This window comes from Corythoichthys intestinalis, chromosome 6 (assembly GCF_030265065.1).
Source record: "Corythoichthys intestinalis isolate RoL2023-P3 chromosome 6, ASM3026506v1, whole genome shotgun sequence".
NCBI lineage: Eukaryota > Metazoa > Chordata > Actinopteri > Syngnathiformes > Syngnathidae > Corythoichthys > Corythoichthys intestinalis.
In genome coordinates this window covers 5,308,313-5,331,417 of record NC_080400.1, presented here as the reverse complement: position 1 = coordinate 5,331,417, position 23,105 = coordinate 5,308,313, and the positions used below count along the sequence as shown (strand labels likewise).

General features: G+C 36.6%; 1 protein-coding gene across 1 annotated transcript in view; it reads right to left on the bottom strand.

Moving 5' to 3' along the window:
* Positions 1-1,182: 1,182 nt before the first annotated feature.
* Positions 1,183-23,105, bottom strand: part of foxo1a (forkhead box O1 a) — a 91,368-nt gene continuing 69,445 nt past the window's right edge. Inside the window, exons 2-3 of the mRNA XM_057838080.1 lie at positions 18,783-18,974; positions 1,183-12,269 (exon numbers count right to left, since the gene is read on the bottom strand). Coding sequence (XP_057694063.1) covers positions 11,169-12,269; positions 18,783-18,974 — 1,293 coding nt within the window. The 3' untranslated portion in view covers positions 1,183-11,168. The remainder of the gene's footprint in view (positions 12,270-18,782; positions 18,975-23,105) is intronic.

Below are 23,105 nucleotides of genomic sequence, written 5' to 3'. Positions count from 1 at the left end.
ATAAAGATAATAATAATAATAATAATAAATCCCTTTAACCCGAAATTAGCATTATATTAAATTAAATAAGAAAAATACAAAGAGAAAAATATTTTTTTCCTGGTATAAAATAATTTAAAAAAATAAATAAATAAACAAATATTTTTTCCACTTTTTTTTCAAATATATTTCGGTAAAATACAGGTAATAATGATCATAAGAAAACTCTGTGAGCCTAAAATTAACATTATAACATTATATGACCCCCCCCCAATATAAAAAAACTATAATAATATTCATACAGTATATACAATAAATATAGAAAATGATAACATATTTTTCCCTTTAAAAACAACAACAGATAAACGTAAAATAAAGATAATAATTTTAATAATAAAACCCTGTAGCCCAAAATTAGCATTATATTAAATTAAGTAAGAAAAAAAAAAGTAAAAATTATTTTTTTCCTGGAATAAATTAAAAATAATAATACTAAATGTAAATATTCCCCCCCCCAAGTATATATAGGTAAAATACAGATAATAATGATAATAAAATCCTCTAATCCTAAAATTAACATGATATGAATTTTTTTTCCCAAAATATAGAAAACTATAATATATACCTATATATATGTATAATAATTTAAATATAGAAAATGATAAAATACAAAATATTTTTTCGTATCTTTGAAAAAAAAAAAAAAAAAAACAGGTAACCCGAAATTACCATTATATTGAATTAGGTAAGGAAAATACAAAAGTGAATAGATGTTTTTTTTTCCTGGAATAAAATAAAATTACATTTAAAAAAGAAAATTAAATAAAAAAAAAAAAAAAATCCAACCCCCCCAATTATATATAGGTAAAATACAGATAATAATGATAATAATAAAACCCTCTAAGTCTATATACATTATATTAAGTATTTAAATAACCTAAATATTAAAATGTATATTTTATTTAAAAAAAAAAAAAAAAAAGATAATAACAAGATGAATAAAAAATAAGATAAAGATGCTAATATAAGGAATAAAAATGAAAAAGACAAAAGAAAATATTTCCTGTTAAGAAGCCCAACAATATTTTCGACTTGGATTTGCTCTAAAGGACAAATCAACTATCAACATACAGTATTTGCTCAATAATCCATTTTCTTCCTTTTTTTTTTTTAAATTATCATTAAATGAATCCAACACAGACGTCAACACATAAGTACATTTATTCATGATTGAAAATGAAACAATTTGTACGGATTGCAAATGACAGCACTATGTAACAGACTTGACTCATGCTGTTTTCTTATAAAAGGCGTTGAAAACAGTTTCTTTTCAATGCGTACGATGTGAAATGTCAAAATTAGCTTTGCATGTTGTGAAAACACCAGCTAAGTACAAGAAATAACAACATTGTCCGTTTACAAAAAGCGTAGCGTAAAAATCTACTGTATTCTCGCCATGACCTTCATTTTCCTCCACCATAGAAATATTCTCAACAGGGGTGTCAAACTCAACAGGAGGTGACCCGGATATGCCCCAAAATCAACAGGATAAACAGGAAGTGACCTGGAAATGCACTCAAATCAACAGCAAGTGCCACCCTAAAATGAACTAGGAATTACCAATCACTCATTGACAACAATGAATGTCCAAGTCTAATTCTGATCTTCTACAGCGCCATTGACGTCCAATCCATTTTGGACAGGAGGAACGTCCAGAATGGATTGGACTTGTAACGCCATCAATGAGCAGCCAATGAGTTGACAACAAACTTTTCTCCTGATTTTTTATCACCCAAAATTGTGATTTCTTCTTCTTTTTTAAGAAGACAAGAAAAAGAAAATGTTAACCCTAGTCAAGGACATCCGTGAAGTGCCCCCCGCCCCCGTCAGATGCAAATTTAGAGAAAAATGATGTCATTCGTTTGTGCTAAAAAAAAATTTGTTTGTGCTGCTATCGTTTTGGATGATAACATTTTTTTTTTATAGTTCAATCCATAGACTTCATAATGATTTTGATGGGACAGATTCTCCAGGCACTGCGCCACGCCTTCAAGTAGGGGGCCGTACTACACTCCGCTTCAGTCGGTCGAAGTCAGTCCAAGTTATTCTCAAAACACATGCAGCGATCCGGATTTAGGTTGAAAAAGTACAAAAGCTGTAGTGCACACAAACAGGAAGCATTGTCTCAGGAATGACTTATTTAAGGATTCAAGGTCATTATTATATATTTCATACCATGCATGCATTTTTTTTTTTGTGAAAAAAAAATCAATGGGAGAAATAAGCTGCTACGGCATTGGAGTCATAGTTCGCAATATTTACGTAAAATAAATGCTGACTGCACGTTTTTTTTTTTTGCTTTTAACCAAGAATCGAGACTGTTTACGTTCATATCTATTAAAGAATTCAGGAATTTAAGCATTTATTCACAAGAATTTTCAACGTAAAAAGCTCTTTGTTGTAAGGCTTCCGCCACATTGTCTAAAAGACTACCATCATTCTTCGACATATTTACGTAAAAGAAATATTAACTGCCCAGTTTTTTCTCTTTTAACAAAGAAACGAGACTGTTTTACGTCCATATATATATATAAAGAATTCAGGGATCTAAGCATTTATTCACAAGAATATTCAACGGAAAAAGCTCTTTTGTTTTAATAAGGCGGCTGCTACGTTTGCTTACTAACTAGCATCATAATTCGCAATATTTACGTAAAACAAATGCTAACTGTACGGTTTTTTTTGTTTTTTTTTTTTGCTTTTAACCAGGAATCGAGACTGTTTTACTTGAAATTATTCATTTAAAAAATGTAATAATAACGCAAATGTGACACACAGAATGGCTTGCTAAAATTTGCTTTAATATATTGTTCTACGTGAAGGACGTCAGCCATGGTCGGCCCCCCACATTTTTACTCAAGGTCCAGCCCACCACATCATTTTATTGAAAGTTCATTCACCTCCTCCCCACTCCCTCAAAAAATATCCATTGGTGGTCATGAACATGATTATGTAGAAACGTGATAAATATCATGTAAAAACATGAATATTGTCACGTAAAAACGAGATAATCATCATGTAAAAAAAAAAAACTATCTTGTAAAAATTTGGTAAGCATGCAAAAACATGATAAATACTGGACTTTAAATTTTTTTTTTTGCTGTGGCAGCAATACTTAAAAATACGTTAAAAAAAATAGGATCAGGAAGAAAAAAATAACACTCATAACTAAACCTTTTTTTCTTGAATACTTAAAAAAAAAAATATATATATATATATTTAAATAAAACCTTAAATAAAAATACCTGTAATTGTGTACTGACATTATATCAAATTAAGAAAAATAAAAAAACATTTTAAAAGTTGTTTTTTTTCCTGGAATAACCCCCACCCCAAAAAAATAAAGAATATATTTTTTCTTTTTTAATCAAATACGTGAATATAAAATAATAATAATGACAATAATTAAACCCTGTAAGCCTAAAATTAACATTATATTAAATATTTGTTCCAAAATATAGAAAACTATAAAGATATAATATATAATAAATCAAAATTTCATATATAATCAATAAATATATAATACAGATAATAAATATAGAAAATGATGAAATATAAAATATTGTTTTCCCTTTTAAAAAAAAAAAACACAGGTAAACCACACCAAATCTGGCCCGCTTTGCAAAAAAGTTTGGACACCCCTGCCCTACGTCGTCAATGAGCATTCGAAGTCAAGGGAACCCGTTGCTCTGTAATTCACCGCCAAGCCACTAGAGGTGTGTGGCCTGCTTTGGAAATATAAGGGGGTGCTGGGGCATGATGTGTACATATGATGCCCCCTACAAATTTCTGACTGCCCCCTCATACATGCCTGCCTTTAACCGGCCCTGGTTTGTGCTAGTTGTTGAGACACCCTCAGTTATTGAGCTTCGTCAGCTGTGACGGAGGTGCTGTGATTGAAGTCATCACTCGAAATTAATATCTCAATATCTCCAAAACGATAGCAGCACAAAAGAAACTTTTTACAAAAAGAAACTTTTTACAGCACAAACGAGAACAAACTTAGCCCTCCCGCTTCAAATGGATTGGACGTGATAGTGATAAACTAATCTAAATTGACGGCAGAAGCATGAAAAGACCTTGTATCGGCCCTACCATAATTTCGTGGACTCCAAAATGATGCCAGATTTGCACCCCCACCCCCTCAGTTTGACACCCATGATTGACAATATAAACAAGGACAAGACAGCGCTATTTATCGTACATCCCTAACAACTCTAATGACAAAAAAAGGACAATAGCAACATGAAACGAAGAAATACGATGCATAGATTGAAATCATTTTAAAATATCCACAAAAAATTAACATTTAGAATATATATTTTTTTAACTTTGAGTGTGAACCCTGTGCATTCATTTCCAGTTCATTCTGACTTGAGTGACCGGCACAAATATATATATACAAATTATGTACATGTAGTCATTTCAAGGCAAATTTGTAGCGTGTTTAATAGGCAACGGACAACCTTCGATTCAAAAAAATTGGGGGAAAAAAACATGTTTTGAAATATTTACGAGTTCAACTTGAAACCTTCTGTTAAATTGCGGGTCAGTTTCCATGCGGAAGATATTACGATATTTCACGATTTATAATTATTTGGTGAAAAATTATACATCAATTATCCCTCTTAGTCGTAGCGGAACGTATTTTAGCATTGACAGCACATGACGTTCAGTAATGTGGCGTTAGGTCATCCTTCTTGAGTGAATTGAATTAACACTAGTAGATGTCCAATCGGTTTGAAGCGGAAGGTCTGGCAGCAAATGAACTAACTGCCACATTCCCCGCTTCCAATGGATTTGACGTCTTCGTGTGATGAACTCATTGGAATTGATGGCAGAAGCACGAAAACGCCTTTTGTCGCCCCTACCAACATGGCCGCCCTAAGGGCATGTCGGTAAGGGTGACGTTCCCATCAAAGTCAATGCACTGACATTCAAATGAAGTCATAACTAGCTTATTTCTCAACTTTTAAACATATATTAGTTCTTCTAAAAAAATTAGCATATTGTGATAAAGTTCATTATTTTATGTAATGTACATATAAACATTAGACTTTCATATATTTTAGATTCATTACTAGAAGTAGTTCAAGCCTTTTATTGTTTTAATATTGATGATTTTGGCAAAAAAAAAAAAAGTGAAGAAAAAACAAAAATCCCTTTCTCAAAAAATTTGCATATCATGAAAAGGTACTCTAAAGAAGCTACTAACCTAATCATCTGAATCAACAAATTAATTCAAAACCCCTGCGGAAGATTCCTGAGGCTTTTAAAAACTCCCAGCCTGGTTCATTACTCAAAACCGCAATAATGGGCAAGACTGCCGACCTGACTGCTGTCCAGAATGCCATCATTGACACCTTTAAGCAAGAGGCTAAGACACAGAAAGAAATTTCTGAGCGAATAGGCTGTTCCCAGAGTGCTGTATCAAGGCACCTCAGTAATTTTTTGAGATAAGGATTAAAAAAAAAATTTTTTTTTTTCCTTTTTTGCCAAAATCATCAACATTAAAACAATAAAAGGCTTGAACTACTTCAGTTGTGTGTAATGAATCTAAAATATATGGAAGTCAGCAGCACGAAAAGTGCTTGGGTCGCTGCTTCTAGCATGGCCTAAGGGCGACCATGTTGGTAGGGGCAACGTCAAAGTCAATCCATTCACAGTCAAATGAAGTCATAACTAGCTTATTTACCTCATTTTATCAATGACAAAGCATCTGACATCTAACCCATATGAAATGGAAATGGATTAGATGTCTACTAGTGATAAACTCATTGTCAGGAAGGGCCATCTTGGCAAGAGGAAGAACAAATTTCATTTTTAACTCATTGTCTGCCATTGACGGCACTTAATGTCTATTATACAGAAGCAACGCTGTTTGATTCATAAGTCCAGGACCAAATTAAAAAAAAAAAACAAAAAAAAAAAAAAACGACTGGTATATCTGACCCGCAATACGACAGTAAGGTTGAAGAAAAAAACTTTCGAGTACAAAACACAACAAGAAGAGAACTGAGAACACACGGCCTTGACCTGGCACTTATTTCACAGCTGCACAAAAAGCACTGCTCGTAAATATCTTGAAGGAACCGCCACGCTCCTTTAAGAGAAGATCTGTGCGATTTCTACGATATATATATATATCTATATTTATATAGCTAAAAAAACACACACGAAAAAAAACAACTTCAAGCCCGTAGGAATGAACGACTTAAATAGGCCCCTCGTGGTATTAAGGTTCGGTGCTGGTGGTCCACCAGAAGAAAATCTGTATTAAACACAATAATTTATGTCTGAAATATATGTATATCAATACTACAATCTAGTAAACATATACTATGTCATGGTAATACACAATTTTAAGCTATGTACAAGCAGAAGCGTCTTATAAGGGGCAATAAACAACTCCAAAAATAGAAAGTAGTGTTGCACCGATACCATTTTTTTGGCTTCTGACACCAAGCCACGTTACCATACCAGTTTATTGGTACTACTGGTACTATACCAATAAGGTTTTTCTAAGAAAAAAAAAAAAAAAAAATTATCCCTTGTATTGTATTTGAAATATGCCCATATTTTTGCTAGTGGATCAAATTTGATCTATTTTAACTCCGCCTGAAAATACTCAACTTTTGCAGTATCTTGTTTTCGGCCCCATTTTAAAGTTTGGGCATGTAACAAATACCCTTGATTTTCGCATACCGAAACGTGAAAATGCGTCAGTTTTGACCCAAACACAAAACAAGGGTTAATTGGGTAATTCGTTTCTATTCACATAGCGGAAAATACAGACAAGACTGAAAAAGCAGTTTCTGCTCTTGCACCCCTGTTTAAAATAAACTGCTGGATGTTAAGCCAAAAGAACTGTTTTGTTTGATAGAACAATATGTCTATATTCTGCCATAGCAGATTCATGGCACATGAAGCCCCCGAACTATTTTTAATTTGTCTGTTTTACCCTGAAAACACCCGTTTACAGACGTCGCGAAACCGCTTTTGTTTCAATTCAGCCATAAAATGAAGGTAGTTAAATATATTTATTATTCAAAATATCAGTCATTTTTAGCTTAGAATCATTCATTGATGTCTAATATAAAAATAAAAAAAAAGAATCATTCATTGATGTCTAATATCAAAAAAAAAAAAAAAACGACTTAAAAAAATTATTCACTCACGTATTTTAAACAAATTATGTCACAATGAAAAAATGGCGTCTGTAAAAAAGTCATAGATGTCTACCTTATAACTATCGCTTAATTGTATTTTTTTTTGTTACTATCGCATTTTCTCCGATATGTTAGATGATACAAAATCGATCCGAGCAAAGAAAAATTGAAAAAAAAAAAAAAAAACAGTTATGGCAAACTATTGGATTTGTGCATTAAGACCTGTAGTATGAACCTAGCCTAAATGTAACTTGCTGCGTTAGCGTAGCATTCGCTTTAGGGGTGTGACAAAATATCGAAATGGTGATACATCGTAATACTTTGTATCCCAAAAGGTTATCGATATGCTCCTGCCAAGAATCGAGTTATCGTTTTAAAAAGGTGTCAATGTCTAAGAAAAATGATAAAAAGGAACCAACAATTTTCAACTAAAATCTTCCACCATAATGGTGTCTCAGTTAACTCTAAGGCTGCATTGACGGTGCACCACGCCCAATCCGTTTAAACTGGGAATGTTCGTTCATTCGAAACTAGAGCAATCACAGTCATTGTCCGATTTTCGGGGCATTTACAGGTCACTTGCAGTTCATTTAAGGGCATTTACAGGTCATTTTCAGATTAGCAGAAGAACAGATTATCAAAGAATCCAAAGTCATGTTAGCTATTATGCTAGCAAAGCTAGGCTGAGGGCTCACTTTAGCACAAAATGTCCCCTCTGTCAGTGTCCAGTCTGTTGTGTCCAAATGGCACCCTATTAAAAAATGGACGAATATATTTTTTTTTCTTTTGTTTTAATTAGCGTCGCACCAATACCATTTTTTGGCTCCCGATACACCAGGCTGTGGGGTATATGCCGATACCAATACTGTACCAATACCATGTTTGTTTTTTTTGTTGTTTTTTTTAATATATGGCGGAAAACACTCACGTGACTTAGTTCCGCTATGAGAATCCCAATTTAGCCAACTTTCATAATTGTCCGATATGTACGTGTGATACATCATTGGAAAGCTTAAAATCTCAATTTTCTGGGGGAAGAAAAATTTTGAACAGGAGAGCATTTAAAAAATTTAAACAGCAAAACCCTATCTGGAGGTGACAGCACGCGAGAGCAGAATTACAGACGCCATGACTTTAATGACATATTATCGCCTACTTATCTTGTTTCGATCCAAAAACTCCATGTAGCATGTATCACTGAGTGTCAAGATACAGCTGCGAATGGCCACAGCTGGATTTTTGGGGGATTTTATGGGTGAAACATGGTAATATAACAAGGGTCGCGATGCAGAAATCGCAGACATCAAGGAGTGGTCGAGATTTTCTTTTTCATATATTTGCCTTTTAAAACGTTTTTTTTTCCCCCATTTTTCTTTGTTTGGATCGATTATTTATTATCTAACATATCAAATAAATGTGACAGTATAAAAAAAAACAAAAAAACAAAAACAATTAAGCGATACTTATGAGGTAAATATCCGTGACGTTTTTACAGACACCATTTTTTTAATTGTGACGCCATTTTTTTAAAAGTCGTTTTTTATTTTTAAACCAAATATTAGACATCAATTAATGATTCTAAGCTAAAAATGATAGACATTTTGAATAATAAATATAATTAATTACCTTCGTTTTACGGCTGGGTTGAAACAAAAGCGGTTGCGCGACGTCTGTAAACAGGGGTTTCAGGGTAAAACGGGCAAATTAAAAATAGTTTGGGGCTTAATGCGCCATGATTCTGCTATGGCAGCATATAGACATACTGTTCTATCATACACAACAGTTGTTTTGGCTTAAAATACAGCAGTTTTTTTAAAGAGGGGTGCAAGAGCGGAAACTGCTTTTTCAGCCTTGTCTGTGTTTTCCGCCCAATACTTTTTAAAAATGTAAGCACTAAATGACTGCATACCCACTTGAATGTAAAGTAACTGCTATGATGGCTTGGTCATACATTATCCAACAGCTCATTGGCTGCCATTGACATCGCTAGATGTCCAATCCATTTGAAGTAGGAGGTCTGGCCCTCCCGCTTCAAATGATTTGGACGTCTACAATTGACGGCAGAAGCATGAAAAGACCTTTCATCGCCCCTACCAACATGGCCGACCTAAAGCCGTTTTGCTTGGAATTGATGGCAGAAGCATGAAAAATGGCCTCAGGGTGGCCATGTTGGTACAGGCAGATGCACTGACATTCAAATGAAGTCATAACTAGCTTAAACTGATTTTTAAAAGATTAATTTATCAATGTGCTCCTAGGGTGGCAGTAAATGGACATCTACTAGTGATAAACTCTATCATCAACTTAAGTAGGGTGACAAGTGCCAACTATATCTTGAAAAGTGCATATAGCACAATGTCAGCACGTTATTTCTTAGTACTCGCCGATACCGATTTTAGTGTCGTATCGGTCCCGGTATCGGCGCAACACTAAGTGAAATATTCTCATCTGTGAGGAAAACAACAGTTTTTGACAGATTGTCCGCCACAGTGCAAAAAAAATAAACATTGTCTCATTTTTCCATTTAGAAATAGCTTGTGTTTTTCATAGAATATCGTAGATGGATTATCATATCCCTGTAATGTGAGATCATTCAGATCGCATGAGCCTTGTATCGCTTTCAGACCTAAGGACTGATGTTTTCCAGGTGCTCCTCATGACTTGAATTTAGCAAACATTTCGAGAAAAACAAACTAGCACAGACCACGGTTGACAGTCAAGCGGACAATCTTCCAGATCTTTACACTTCCGTGAAGTTGGTCCCTCAACAGATGCAAATTTACATGGAAATGACGTCAATTGTTTGTGCTACGTTTGTGCTGTTATCGTTTTGGAGATATTTACAATTCTTTTCTCGTCAGTTATTTTGCTCTAAATTGGCTACAAATGGAGTCAATCGTTTGTGCTGCAATTTTTTTTTTGTCCCTGCCTCTTAAAGAAGTTAGCCATTTGTTCTTTTGTTATAGTAAGATCCTCATTTATTCTTTTTTTTTCAAAACATTTGAGGCTCAGCTCAGGTATTTTTATTTTCTATGTTCCCTATCCTGTTACTCGATTATTCTGACTAACTAGTTCATCGATTAATCGACTAATTGGCCACTTGTTCTTTCGGTCACGACCTACATCTCATGACCATAGGTGACGGTAAGAACGTAGATCCACTGGCAAATTGAGAGCTTCGCCATTTGCTCAGCTCTTTCACCACAACGGACCGGTACAGAGTCCGCATCACTGCAAACGCTGCACCGATCTGCCTGTCGCTCTCCCGCTACCTCCTACACTCTGTTGGAGCCTATCCCAGCTAAAACAGGCAGGGGGCAGGGTACATCCTGAAGTGGTTGCTAGCCAGTCGCAGGGCACACAGCGACAGAAATGGAACCACAACGGTGCTGTTCGTTTGTGCTACGTTTGTGCCGTTCTGTTAAAAATTTCTATTCCGCTGTAGATGGGGGTTGCGCAACGTCATCACTACAAATTAAAAGTACACTGTATCTAAAAAACGGTTGCGGCACAAACAAAAATTTTGACAGCACGCACGAAGCACAAACGACTGACACCATTTTTCGCCGGTTGAGATCAAAATGGTTGACCTATAAAAGAATTGTGAATATCTCAAAAACGCTAGCAGCACAAATGAAACTTGACAGCACAAATGTGGCACAAATGATTTACATCATTTTTATACAAATTTGCATCTGATGGGGCGCCAACTTCACAGAGGTGGTCTTTACGACTGAAGAAGCTTATCAGACACGCGGAAAGTCCAGTTACCTAGTCGATGATTCATCCGACTCCAACCGAGTATGAGAATCGGCTCCCTAATTAAGGCAAATTTGGCACTTAATCTGTAAAGACGAATCATTCCAGCGGATCCAAACTTGGCAATTGATTATCCGGAATGTAGATGGTACAGAAACGGCAAAAATCCGTCTTGTTTGATTGTACTTTTAAAAAAACTTCCTAGCCGGACACCCAGTTGTGCGTAGTGGTCTTCACCCCATGGGGGAACCCTTGAACGGGCTCAAAGTTGAAGTCCAGCGCGTCCCCGTCCATCAGAGTTTCATGAAGGACGGTATCCATGTCGAACTCGAACCTCTCGATGGACATGTCGTCTAGATCGCTGGGCAGCTTCTCCGGGTGGGAGGGCGGCACCGGGCCCGGTCGTCCGTATCCGTTGGTGTTGAGGGGGCAGAAGTTGCCGAGCGGGCCTCCGCCGCCCAGGTGCCCGGAGAGCGCGTAGGGCATCTGCCCGGGGTTCTTGACGGAATGCATTCCTCCGCCTTGATTGAGGGACATGAGCAGGCGGCCGTGGGGGAGGGCATGGGACGGGAGTTTAGACACGTGTTGGAGAGCACCGTACGGCGGGAGAGCGCAACCCCCGCCGGACGGAGATACGACTGAGTCCGCTGATGGCAGGAGGTCTACGTGCCGATCTGTGTCAGATGTGAGCAGCTCCTTGAGGAGCCCGGGCAGCTGGACCGAACCGTACAGGTTGGCGGCGCTCCCGAAGGGGGGCTCGCTCTCCGGGAGGGTTCGCATGGGAACAGGCGACATGGCGTTGATCCCCGCTTGCCCGTACACGCATTTGCGGTAGTCCTGCTGAGACTGCGACGCCATGCCGGGGGAGCTGTAAGACGGGTACCCAGGGCCGGGCGGCATCATCGGGGAGGGTTGGGAGGAACTGGGGGTCGCCGACCCTCCGCCCACTTGGGAGCTGCTAGGCGACAGCAAGTTGAAATTGTCCAAGAGGTTGTCCACCACGTTCTCCGAGCTGCGGCCCAAAGAGCCGGTCATCTCGGAGAGGCTGGGAAGGGTGGCGGTCATCTTGGGGCCCGGGGGGTACCCCATGTGCGCCTCGGCTTCGCCCAAGTCATCCTCAGGCACGAAGGGCGAGAGGCGCCCGCTGAGCGTGCTGGCGTTGGAGCTGGCACGAGGACGGAAGCCATTCCAGGCGTCCAAGTCGTCGTTGCTGTGGGAGTTGGGGCTGCCAGGCCACTTGTTGTACGAGCTCGGGCTGTCGGCGCCGTTGCTGCCGCCGTCGGGGCCGCCCTGGAGCGACAGCTGGGAGCACAAGAGAAGACTCTTTAGGTACTTCAAATCATGTATTTACAACTCGATACCATTTTTTTGACTCCAGATACTGATTCCGACACCCGGCTGTGTAGTATTGGGCGATACCGATAATGTAACAACACCATGATTTAAAAAAAAAAAAAAATACAGTGGTACCTCGACTTAAAAACGTCTGTACATACAGAATTTTCCGGTTAAGACATGCCTCAAATTATTGCCTCTTGTTACGAAAGAAATTTCAACAAGAAGTGAACAAAACAGTTACTATCCTCATTAAAATATGAAAACCTATAAATGTTTGGGTGATTTTAGTTAAAGCAGACACTGTTTTTTTCATCTGTGTGATTTTGGCAAAGATCAGCTCACGTTTGATGGTGATTTTATGCAGACATGTGAGAAATTCCAAAAGGTTCAGATACTTTTTCATATGACTATCTTCAGTTTTGCTTTCATTAAGATGTAAAAAGTTTTAAGCTAGTCACTGATTCACATCGGAAATGCACTTCGATGAAGTGACTAGGCCTGAACGATATTGGAAAAACTATTTTTGCGATTTTTGGGGGGTTTGGGAGATATTGCGATATTATACTGCGATATTAAAAAACATTTTTTTTTTGTCAATGAAATTTTCACTAGATGACTTGAGTGGGTGTTTGGAAAGACTTTGGATGATTCACCGTGACCACTGTGTACAGTGATCCCTTGTTTTTCACGGTTAGTGGGGACCAGAACCCGCCGCGATAAGCGAAAATCTGCAAATTAGTGCAAAAAAAAAAAAAAAGGGGGGGGGGGGGGGGGGGATTGGTGTGTGTTCAATGCATATATTCAGATTCAGCATTGGAAAGATGCATATAAGACATGTTTTTTCACTTTTTTTCCCAAAAGAAAATATCTATATTATCATATATTTTAATATCGTATTGTCCCGAATATAAGACTGGGTCAATTCTTGTTTATTTCTGGGCTTTTTCCGTTGATACGTGTCACTTCCTGCTGCTAACAGGTCACTTCCTGTTGATTTGTGGTATTTTAGGGTTGTTTCCTTTTGATTTTTGTTCACTAACTGTTGATCTGGGGTCATTTCCTGTTAATATGGGTCACTTCCTGTTGCTATCAGGTTGCTTCCTGTTGATTTGGGGGCATTTCGGGGTGACTTCCTGCTGGGAATTGATGTACTGATGGGCCAATACAGCCCTGATTATAAGACGACCCCCTCTTTTTCAAGACTCAAGTTTGAAAAAAAGACTTTTTGAACACCAAATTAGTTTTTAAGCAGAAAATAATTATGATGCAGAAAATAATTACAGTACATCCGAAACAAATGATTAAACAATATATTTGAGAGAAAAAGCATGTTATTTTGCCTCATTCAAATCTTAATATCTGAACATTTAAATATGTAAACTAAAGGGCAATCACATTCGTAAATGAATGGCTTCTGGTTTTTGAAATGTAAATAAACCAATCTATTGTGATAAAACAACAACATTGCATGCATTAACCATCAAAGTGAAGTCTAACTGTAACTTTAGTCTTGAAACAAATCTGAATAAGGAAAAACATTGCAATAAAATAATGCAAACTGGTTAAACTAAAAAGAGCAGCTGAGAACTATCATGACAGAACATCGCTTCAATGATATCTGGCGCCATCTAGCGTCGTGAATGGGGAGAGTAGCAGAGAGCTGTCATGACAGAACATTGCTTCAATGATATCTGGCGCCATCTAGCGTCGTGAATGGGTATAATGTCTAGACCGCGAATATAAGACGACCCCCTTTTTTTCAATCTTATTTCAATGCAAAAAACACCGTCTTATATTCGGGCCAATACGGCAAATGGTTTTTAAGAACTTCAACTGTTATTATTATGATCAGTTTTAAACATTACTCTCCCACCGAATCATTTTAAAATAAGAATAAAGTACTGTAATAGAAAAATGCTTGGCTTTATTAAATGCTTCTCTTTACCTATCTTGGCTATGACTCCTGGAGTAACGTAGAAATTATCGCGAATTGCCATGACATAACACGTCCGGCTGCCTCGAATGTCTCGACACATGTATTTGGGCAATATTATGATTAGGACATTCAATCCTAGAAAAAAAAGTTGCTTCAATTAACAAAAAAAAAAAAAAATTCAACCAAAGGAAAAAAACATTTTTTTAAAAATATTTTTTTTCCAAATTTTTTTGGGGGGGGTGGGGGGGGGGGGAAATTAGCAATCATTTTGACCCATTATATATATATATATATATTTTGTTCATTTCATTCATTTTTGTTGCAGTTTTATTGCTTTACAACTTTTATAGATATAGGTCAATTAAATGCAATGGCACTTTTCGGCCACCCCCCCGGCCCCCCTCTAAAATCCGCTTATGATTTAATCCAATTCGACATGAATGCGAGGAAAAACAACCCCCAATTTATTAAGGGTGTAACGGTACATGTATTTGTATTGAACCGTTTCGGTACGTGGTGCTCGGTTCGGAACGGAGGCGCACCGAACGAGTTTCTGACGTAATGTAACCCTTACTTTTCTAGGCTGTGAGTCGATAGGGTTACAGTTTCTTTGTGTAGATTATATTTGCTCCGTCTTCTCTACTATAATGAGGGCCAACACGATAGGACAGTATAACCCAGAAACGTCAACGGCGCGACAACGTGGCCGCCGCGAGAACGCAGTGAAACGCAGGCGTTAAAGTCAACCAGCCAATGAAAACCAGTCGCAGTGCGGCCGCGTGTTAGACGCGTCCCAGAAGCGGCTCAACGCGACGCACGTGAAAAGAACGGCAGAGTTTATTATTTGACGCTAGACACGACCCTCCTGCGTCAATACTACTACCGGTAGCTAGGATCGGGCAGACCGGAAGTCACTCGTGTAAAAATACGGTGGATCCGGTCGATTTTCAAACTAATATACAATCGTAACCCACTTTTTGAGTCCATCAGATCTCTTGAGAGGTAGATCGGGGCACAGCTGACTTGTCTTTGTTGATTTACTGCGGTCTTCTCTGCTATAATAATAACCAACACGGGCCCGTGTTCAATACAAAACCCTCCTACCACAACAAAACAAGTAGGAACTAATATTCACATAGGAACTAAAATTATGCAACATAAAATATACAGTATGGATGAATACTACATCACATTTGTAAAATATAAACACAAAATAAATAATAGCCCATTTAAATCAAAGAAATTGAAATGAGCTAAAACACCTGTAATTAAATAATAAGAATAATACACAGATCCTGCTTACACAATTAAATTGATTAATTTCTGTGTGGCGCTTTAACTTGAGAAAATCCACCAATACAGCTTTTGAAAACCGTTCATAAGGGGAAAAAAATCATTGAAGCATTTCATTTGGTAAATATATGTTATAATCTTTGTCATTGGGATTGCCTTTTTCTTTAGCACAGGACTTCTTTTTTCTTCTTTCTTTCAGAAAGAAAGCTGACCAATACGCGGGGTCTGAAAGGCAAATTGTTGTTGGATTATCTTTAAATACCCGCTACTTTTTGAGCAGAATTCAAGCTTTGTATAGGCTAATGTTCCTATTATTGAAAGCACAAAGGTTTGTAATAAACAACTAGCACACTTATATATTTTGCATTTTGTTTTCTTACTGTACCGAAAATGAACCGAACTGTGACCTCAAAACCGAGTGTGTACCGTTACACCCCTACAATTTATGATTTATTTATCTTCCGGGTAAAAATCTGTTTTAAAATTAAAAACTCAAAACATCCCATGTCTTTCGCGAGCCTCCAGGGTGAAGCAGAATCCATTCCAGGATGGCGCTTTACTTCATTTTCTCCCAAAGCAAATTGAGAAAAAAAAGGATTACAATGAAACATTGTGAAGCGTTGTGCAAGTCAACAATGAAAGATTTTCTTTTCGTAAAAGACTATAAGTTTCAAAGTAGGTTGTGAATGAGCAGGATTGTCTTGACCTGACTTGTGGCTTACTGGACACTACTTCTTTGAAAATGAAATGGACTCTGCTTGACTCCTGTTGGAGTAACTTGGGATTTTTTGGAAAAGGCTTTGAGATTTACGCCATATGTTGTCAATTGCAGACTGTGAGTTCAAAAAAATGAATGTACAGTGGTATGAAAATGTATCTGAACCTTTTTGGAATTCCTCACATTTCTGCATAAAATCACCATCAAATGTAATCTGATCTTTGTCAAAATCACACAGATGAAAAAACAGTTTCTGCTTGAACTAAAACCACCCACACATTTCTAGGTTTTCATATTTTAATAAGGATAGCATGCAAACAATGACAGAAGGGGTAAAAATAAGGAATTGAACTCAGATTTAATATTTTGTGCCCTCCCTCTTTAGCAGCAACTTTAACCAGACGCTTCCTGTAGCTGCAGATCAGTCTGGCACATCAATCTTCTGTAGTTCAGTGAGATTCCCGGGATGTCTGGCATGAATCACCGTCTTTAAGTCATGCCACAGCATCTCAATGGGGTTCAAGTCTGGACTTTGACTTGGCCACCCTAGAACATGTATTTTGTTCTCCTGAAACCATTCTGAAGTTAGATTTACTTCTATGTTTTGGATCATTGTCTTGTTGCACCATACATCCTCTTTTTAACTTCAACTGTCTGGCAGACGTTGCCTGGTATACCAGACTCAGACCGCCGGCGACTGTCCGGCGGATCAAATTCCGAGGGCGGAGCAAGCCACAGCAAACAGACAGCAGAGTGGACCAATCAGCGACGGGCAGACGTGACGTTATTAAAGCGACAAGTAATTAGCGTGAGCGGAGAATGGAGAAGTTTATTCAACATGGCTATCGCGAGCCATGTTGACTGTTGTCAATGACTTGTTTCGATGTGTTTTTGGAAATTTAAAACTGGTTTTACCGCGGATCGGAACATATTCTCACCTCTCCCGTTCGCCATCTATGTTGTTGTAGACTTGACTTACGGCGCGCAAGAATGACGTTACCCGTTAAGAACACGTCACGCAAATAAACAAATCTGATTGGACGATTGATTTTGTACCTTGCTCGAGAGGCAGTTAGTGGGCTTGGTCCCAGACTATTTCTCACAGTGTTTGAAAAATATAGGGAGAATAGTCTGGCTGTGCCAGGGAATGGCAGACGGCCTCAGGTTTTCCTGCAAAACATCCTGAAAACCTATAAATGTTTGGGTGGTTTCAGTTAAAGCAGACACTGTATTTTCATCTGTGTGATTTTGACAAAGATCAGATTACATTTGATTTTGATTTTATGCAGAAATGTGAGAAATACCAAAAGGTTCAGATACTTTTCATACCACTGTAGTTCTTCCTCTGTTTAAGATGTACTTTCCTACCATTGAGTTTAGCACTAGTAAACATTCAATCCATTGGAAGCGGGTGGGCCGCAGTCAATGCATCCCTCCCGCTTTAAATGGATTGGACGTCTATGCCCGTCAATGGCAGAATATAAATTCATTTGGGGGGTAATTCAGGTTGTCTCCTGTTGATTTTCATTCACTTCCCGTTGAGTTTGAGGTATTTCTGGGTCATTTCCTGTTAGTTTTTGTTCCCTTTCTGCTGATTTTGAGGCATTTCTGGGTCACTTCTTGTTGATTTCTGGGCTTTTCCCATTCATACGTGTCACTTCCTGTTGCTAAAAGGTCACTTCCTGTTGATTTGTGGTATTTTAGGGTTGTTTCCTTTTGATTTTTGTTCACTACCTGTTGATTTGGGGCGATTTCCTGTTAATATGGGTCACTTCATGTTGCTATCAGGTCACCTACTGTTGATCTGGGGGCATTTCTAGGTTACTTCCTGTTGATTTGGGGGCATTTCGGGGTGACGTCTTGCCTGTAATTGATGTACTGATGGGCCAATATAAGACGACCCCCTCTTTTTCAATAATCAAGTTAGAAAAAAAGACTTTTTGAACACCAAATTAATTTTTATACAGAAAACAGATGATTATAACAATATATTTGAGAGAAAAAGCATGTTATTTTGCCTCATTCAAATCTTAATATCTGAACATTTAAATATGTAAACTAAAGTGCAACCACATTCGTTAATGAATGGTTTTTGAAATGTAAATAAACCAATCTATTGTGATAAAACAACATAATTGCAATAACTGCATTAACTATCAAAGTGAAGTCTAACTAACTGCAGTCTTGAAACATCTGAATAAGGAAAAACATTGCAATAAAATAATGCAAACTGGTTAAACTTGAGAGTAGGTGATATCTGTCATGACAGAACATTGCTTCAATGATATCTGGCGCCATCTAGCGTCGTGAATGGGGAGAGTAGCTGAGATCTGTCATGACAGAACATCGCTTCAATGATATCTGGCGTCATCTAGTGTCGTGAATGGGTATAATGTCCAGACCGCGAAAATATGACGACGCCCTCGTTTTCAATCTTATTTCAATGCAAAAAACACCGTCTTATATTCGGGCCAATACAGTATTTAGCATCTAGAAAGAATTTGATTAGTCCAGTCAGCTGCTTTCTTACCTTTTTCTTGGCGGCCCGTCCTCTGCTTTTGGCAAACTTGCTGTTGTTGTCCATTGAGGCGGCCCGGCGTCGGGGCGACTTGCCGCTCTTGCCGCCTTCAGGATTCAGCATCCACCACGAGCTTTTGCCCGTACCCTCGTTCTGGACGCGGATGAAGCGGCTGTGCAGCGACAGGTTGTGCCGGATGGAGTTCTGAAAGGACCAAAACAAAGGCGTCTAAGCTTTGCCTTGACGCTCCAGTGCAAATACGACAGAAAAAAAGACGTTTGAATGTCACTCGGGAGTCGGGTCTCCAAGGGGTCAAGTTTGCGGGCGTAAAATGGGCGTGGTTGGTCGAAGGGAGGGTCAAACAGAAAGGTAAAATGATGCGCGGAGATGTAATATAGTGTTTTAAGTGTTGAAATAACACACACACACCAACACACACCAGACGACCGTCTTGAGGGTCCAGCAAATAATTCACTTTTTGTTTTTAATTAATTAATTTATTTAAATTTGTTAATTTAAATTGTATTTTGAATGAATTTAGTTCATTAATATGGATGGGAAAATATGTTCTTTTTTTTTTTTTTTTTTTTACAAGATTTACTTTTTTCAAAAAATTTATTTATCTTTAATTAGTTTTGGACATTTATGTTATTTATGTTAATTTTTAAAAAGTACTTTTTTAAAATGAATTTTTTTCATTTTAAATACGTTAATTTTAAATATCATTTTGAATTAATTTTGTTCACTTACGTGGATGCAACATATGTAAAAAAAATGTTTTTAAATGAATTTTATTTAATTTAAAATTGTTTATTTTAAATTATATTTTTTTTATTTTGTATTTTAACTTGGATACAAAATATGTATGTATGTATATATATATATATATACACATTTTATTTATTTTTTAAATTTATTTTGTATATTTACTTGGATGAAAAAAAATTATGAAAATATGTTCATTCTTTCTTAAAAATTAACTTTAAAATGAATTTTACTTATTTTAAATTAGTTTTTTTAAATTGTATTTTGAATTCATTTAGTTTGTTTACTTCGATGCAAAATGTGTTAATTCCTTTTTTAAAAGTAGCTTTTTTAGAAGAATGAATTTTATTTGTTTTAAAATTGTTTATTTTAAATTGTATTTTTTAATTACTTTCGTCAATTTGGTTGCAAAATATGTTTTTTTTTTAAAAATGTTTATTTTTTAAAAATTGATTTATTCTAAATTTGTTCAGTTTAAATAGTGTTTTTAATTGATTTTGTATATTTACTTGGATGCAAAATTTGTTCATTCTTTCTTAAAAAATTTTAACGAATTTTATTTATTTTTTAATTAGTTGATTTTAAATTGTATTTTGAATTAATTTAGTTTATTTATCTGGGAGCAAAATATGTGAATTTCTTTTAAAATTTAGCTTTATTCTTTTTAAAAATGAATTTTATTTATTTTAAAATGTATTTTAAATTGTAAATCAAATTTATTTTGTTTATTTACGTGGATGCAAAATGTTAAAAACAAATCCTAATCAACTTTTTTTTAAATGAATTTTATTTATTCTAAAATTGTTTATTTTAAATTGAATGTTTAATGACTTTTGTTTATTTGATGCAAAATATGTTTATTTATGAAGATTGTTGTAAATTAATTTTATTTTCCATTTGTTTATTTTAAATTGTGATTTCTAGTCATTTTATTTATTTGGGTACAAAATATGTTAATTTAATTAAAAAATGCATTCTTTTTTTTTTTTTTAACTTGCAATATTGAACTTATTAACTCCTTCGCTGCTATTGACGGCGATAGACGACCAGTCCATTTTGACAGGGATTCAAATGGGATTGGACATTTACAAGTGATAAACTCATTTAAAGACTTTTAATGTAGATATTAACAGCAACGTGATTAGTTACTAGAAAATTGTCTGTGTTAGCTCATTGGCTGCCTTACACGGCGCTAGATGTCCAATCCATTTTGACCGGGAGGGTCAAAGATAAATTGGCCGTCTAGCACCGTCACATGCACTGAAACGGAGCATTCACAGCCAATCTTCCTGATTTTGGAGGCATTTATAGGTCACTTCATGTTCATTTTGGGGCGTTGACGGGTTACTTCCTGTTGATTTTGGGTAACTGAACAGGAAGTGACCCGGGAATGTCCCATATTGAATAGGAAGTGACTCAAAATTGACAGGAAGTGACCTGTAAATGCCCTGAAATGAGCATGAACTGACAACACAACCGCTCGCTTCTGAAAACGAACGTTTTTTGGCCCATTTGTGTTTCTTTGCTCAGCAGACCTTTGTCCAATATTCCGCTCATTTGTTTGCAATGCTTTACTTACGCCCCACTTGCTCCCAGCACAAAACTACTTGTCACCCAGCAACCATACTGCACAACACCATTAAGATAGAAAGAGTAAAAAAAAAAAAAAAAAAAAACTTTCAGCTCTTCCAGTGCAAACAGATTGGACGGCCATAGGTGTCAATGGCAGCGAAACATGATCGTTCGTTGTTAGGAATACAAATTTAAAAAAAAGCCAAATTGACATTTTCAGTTTAAATGAGGCTGAATTCAAGAACTTCCTGTTTTCAGTCTTCTTCTTTTTTAAGCAAATTTAAAATAGCAGGCCCCTGGTGGTCAACTGTGGTGGGTAACAATTTAAACTTTATATTATTTTATTAATCTTTGAAAATAATGTTAAGCATACGGTTTAGTGCTGCAACGGTTAATCGATGAATTCGAGTATTCGATTAGAAAAAAATATTCGAATTAAATTTTGTTGCTTCCACTATTCATTTAATTAAAGTGGTGTTGTAATGGCTTATTTTTAAAGTGTTTGCATTTAGTTTTATTGATTAGGGTGAATACACTGCCCTCTGGTCTGCCCCTTTTCACATGGCTGAATCCAACTGCTCCCTGTTAAGACCAACGTTTTTGTTTGAGCTAATGTTTTTTAATGCATTCATAATTTAGTTTATAGGTATATTTAGCCATTTTTTTGTGGGCATATGTGTCTGAACCATTTGTTAAGAGCATTGTAAAAAAAAAAAAAAAAAAACTCTAGCATTTTATAGCATTTAAGCTAGCGGGCTTTTTCTATGTAAGTTAACCAAGTGTTCTTTTGTTGTACATAGATCCTCATTTAAAAAAAAAAAAAAAAAAGTATACCGTTTGAGGCTCAGCTCAGGTATTTTAATTTTTCATGTTCCTTATCTGATTACTCGATTATTCGGATTAAATTTTGTTGCTTCGAATATTCGTTTAATTAAAGTGGCGTTGTAATGGCTTATTTTTAAAGTGTTTGCATTTAGTTTTATTGATTAGGGCGGATACACTGCCCTCTGGTCTGCCCCTTTTCACATGGCTGAATCCAACTGCTCCCTGTTAAGACCAACGTTTTTGTTTGAGCTAATGTTTTTTAATGCATTCAAATTTTAGTTTATAGGTATATTTAGCCATTTTTTGTGGTGATATGTGCCTGAACCATTTGTTAAGAGCATTGTTAAAAAAAAAAAAAAAAACTAGCATTTTTTAGCATTTAAGCTAGCTGGCTTTTTCTATGTAAGTTAGCCAATTGTTCTTTTGTTGTACATAGATCCTTATTAAAAAAAAAAAAAAAAAAGTATACCGTTTGAGGCTCAGCTCAGGTATTTTAATTTTTCATGTTCCTTATCCGATTACTCAATTATTCGAACTAACTAGTCCATTGATTAATCGACTAATAAAATATTCGATAGCTGCTGCCCTAATACAGTTGCTCTAAATTTTGAACGTATTTGATTTGAAAATGTATTCGCCGCCACTGACGACGATAGACGTCCAATTTATTTTGAACGGGAGGGGTGAATGATTCCAATTATGACTGAATTGGACATCTATCCATGTCAATGGCAAGCAATGAGTTGAAAAAAAGAAAAGAGTCGTTTGAGTGAGTTTTTAGCTTCCGTATGCAGCAACGTGGTCGGCAGGAAGCGCCTACTCAGCTCCGCGTCGCTGTTCGGTGAAGCATACATTCTATAATGACAGTTTTATACATTTTTAAGCCGCAACCACAACGCGCCTCCTCGGCATTTTCCCTCCAGACGTGACGAGGCCTCGGCTTTAAGGCTAAAGTAGGCGATTAGACGTCACGGCGGTATCAGGGTTCTCAACTTGTGAAACTTGTTTTGAGTCAGTCGACGTGCGCCTACAATGTGGGCGCAAATAAATACATTAGGGCTGCAGCTATCGATTATTTTAGTAGTCGATTAATCGATGAAATAGTTCGAATAATCAAGTAATCGGATAAGGAACATGAAAAACTAAAATACCTGAGCTGAGCTTCAAACAATA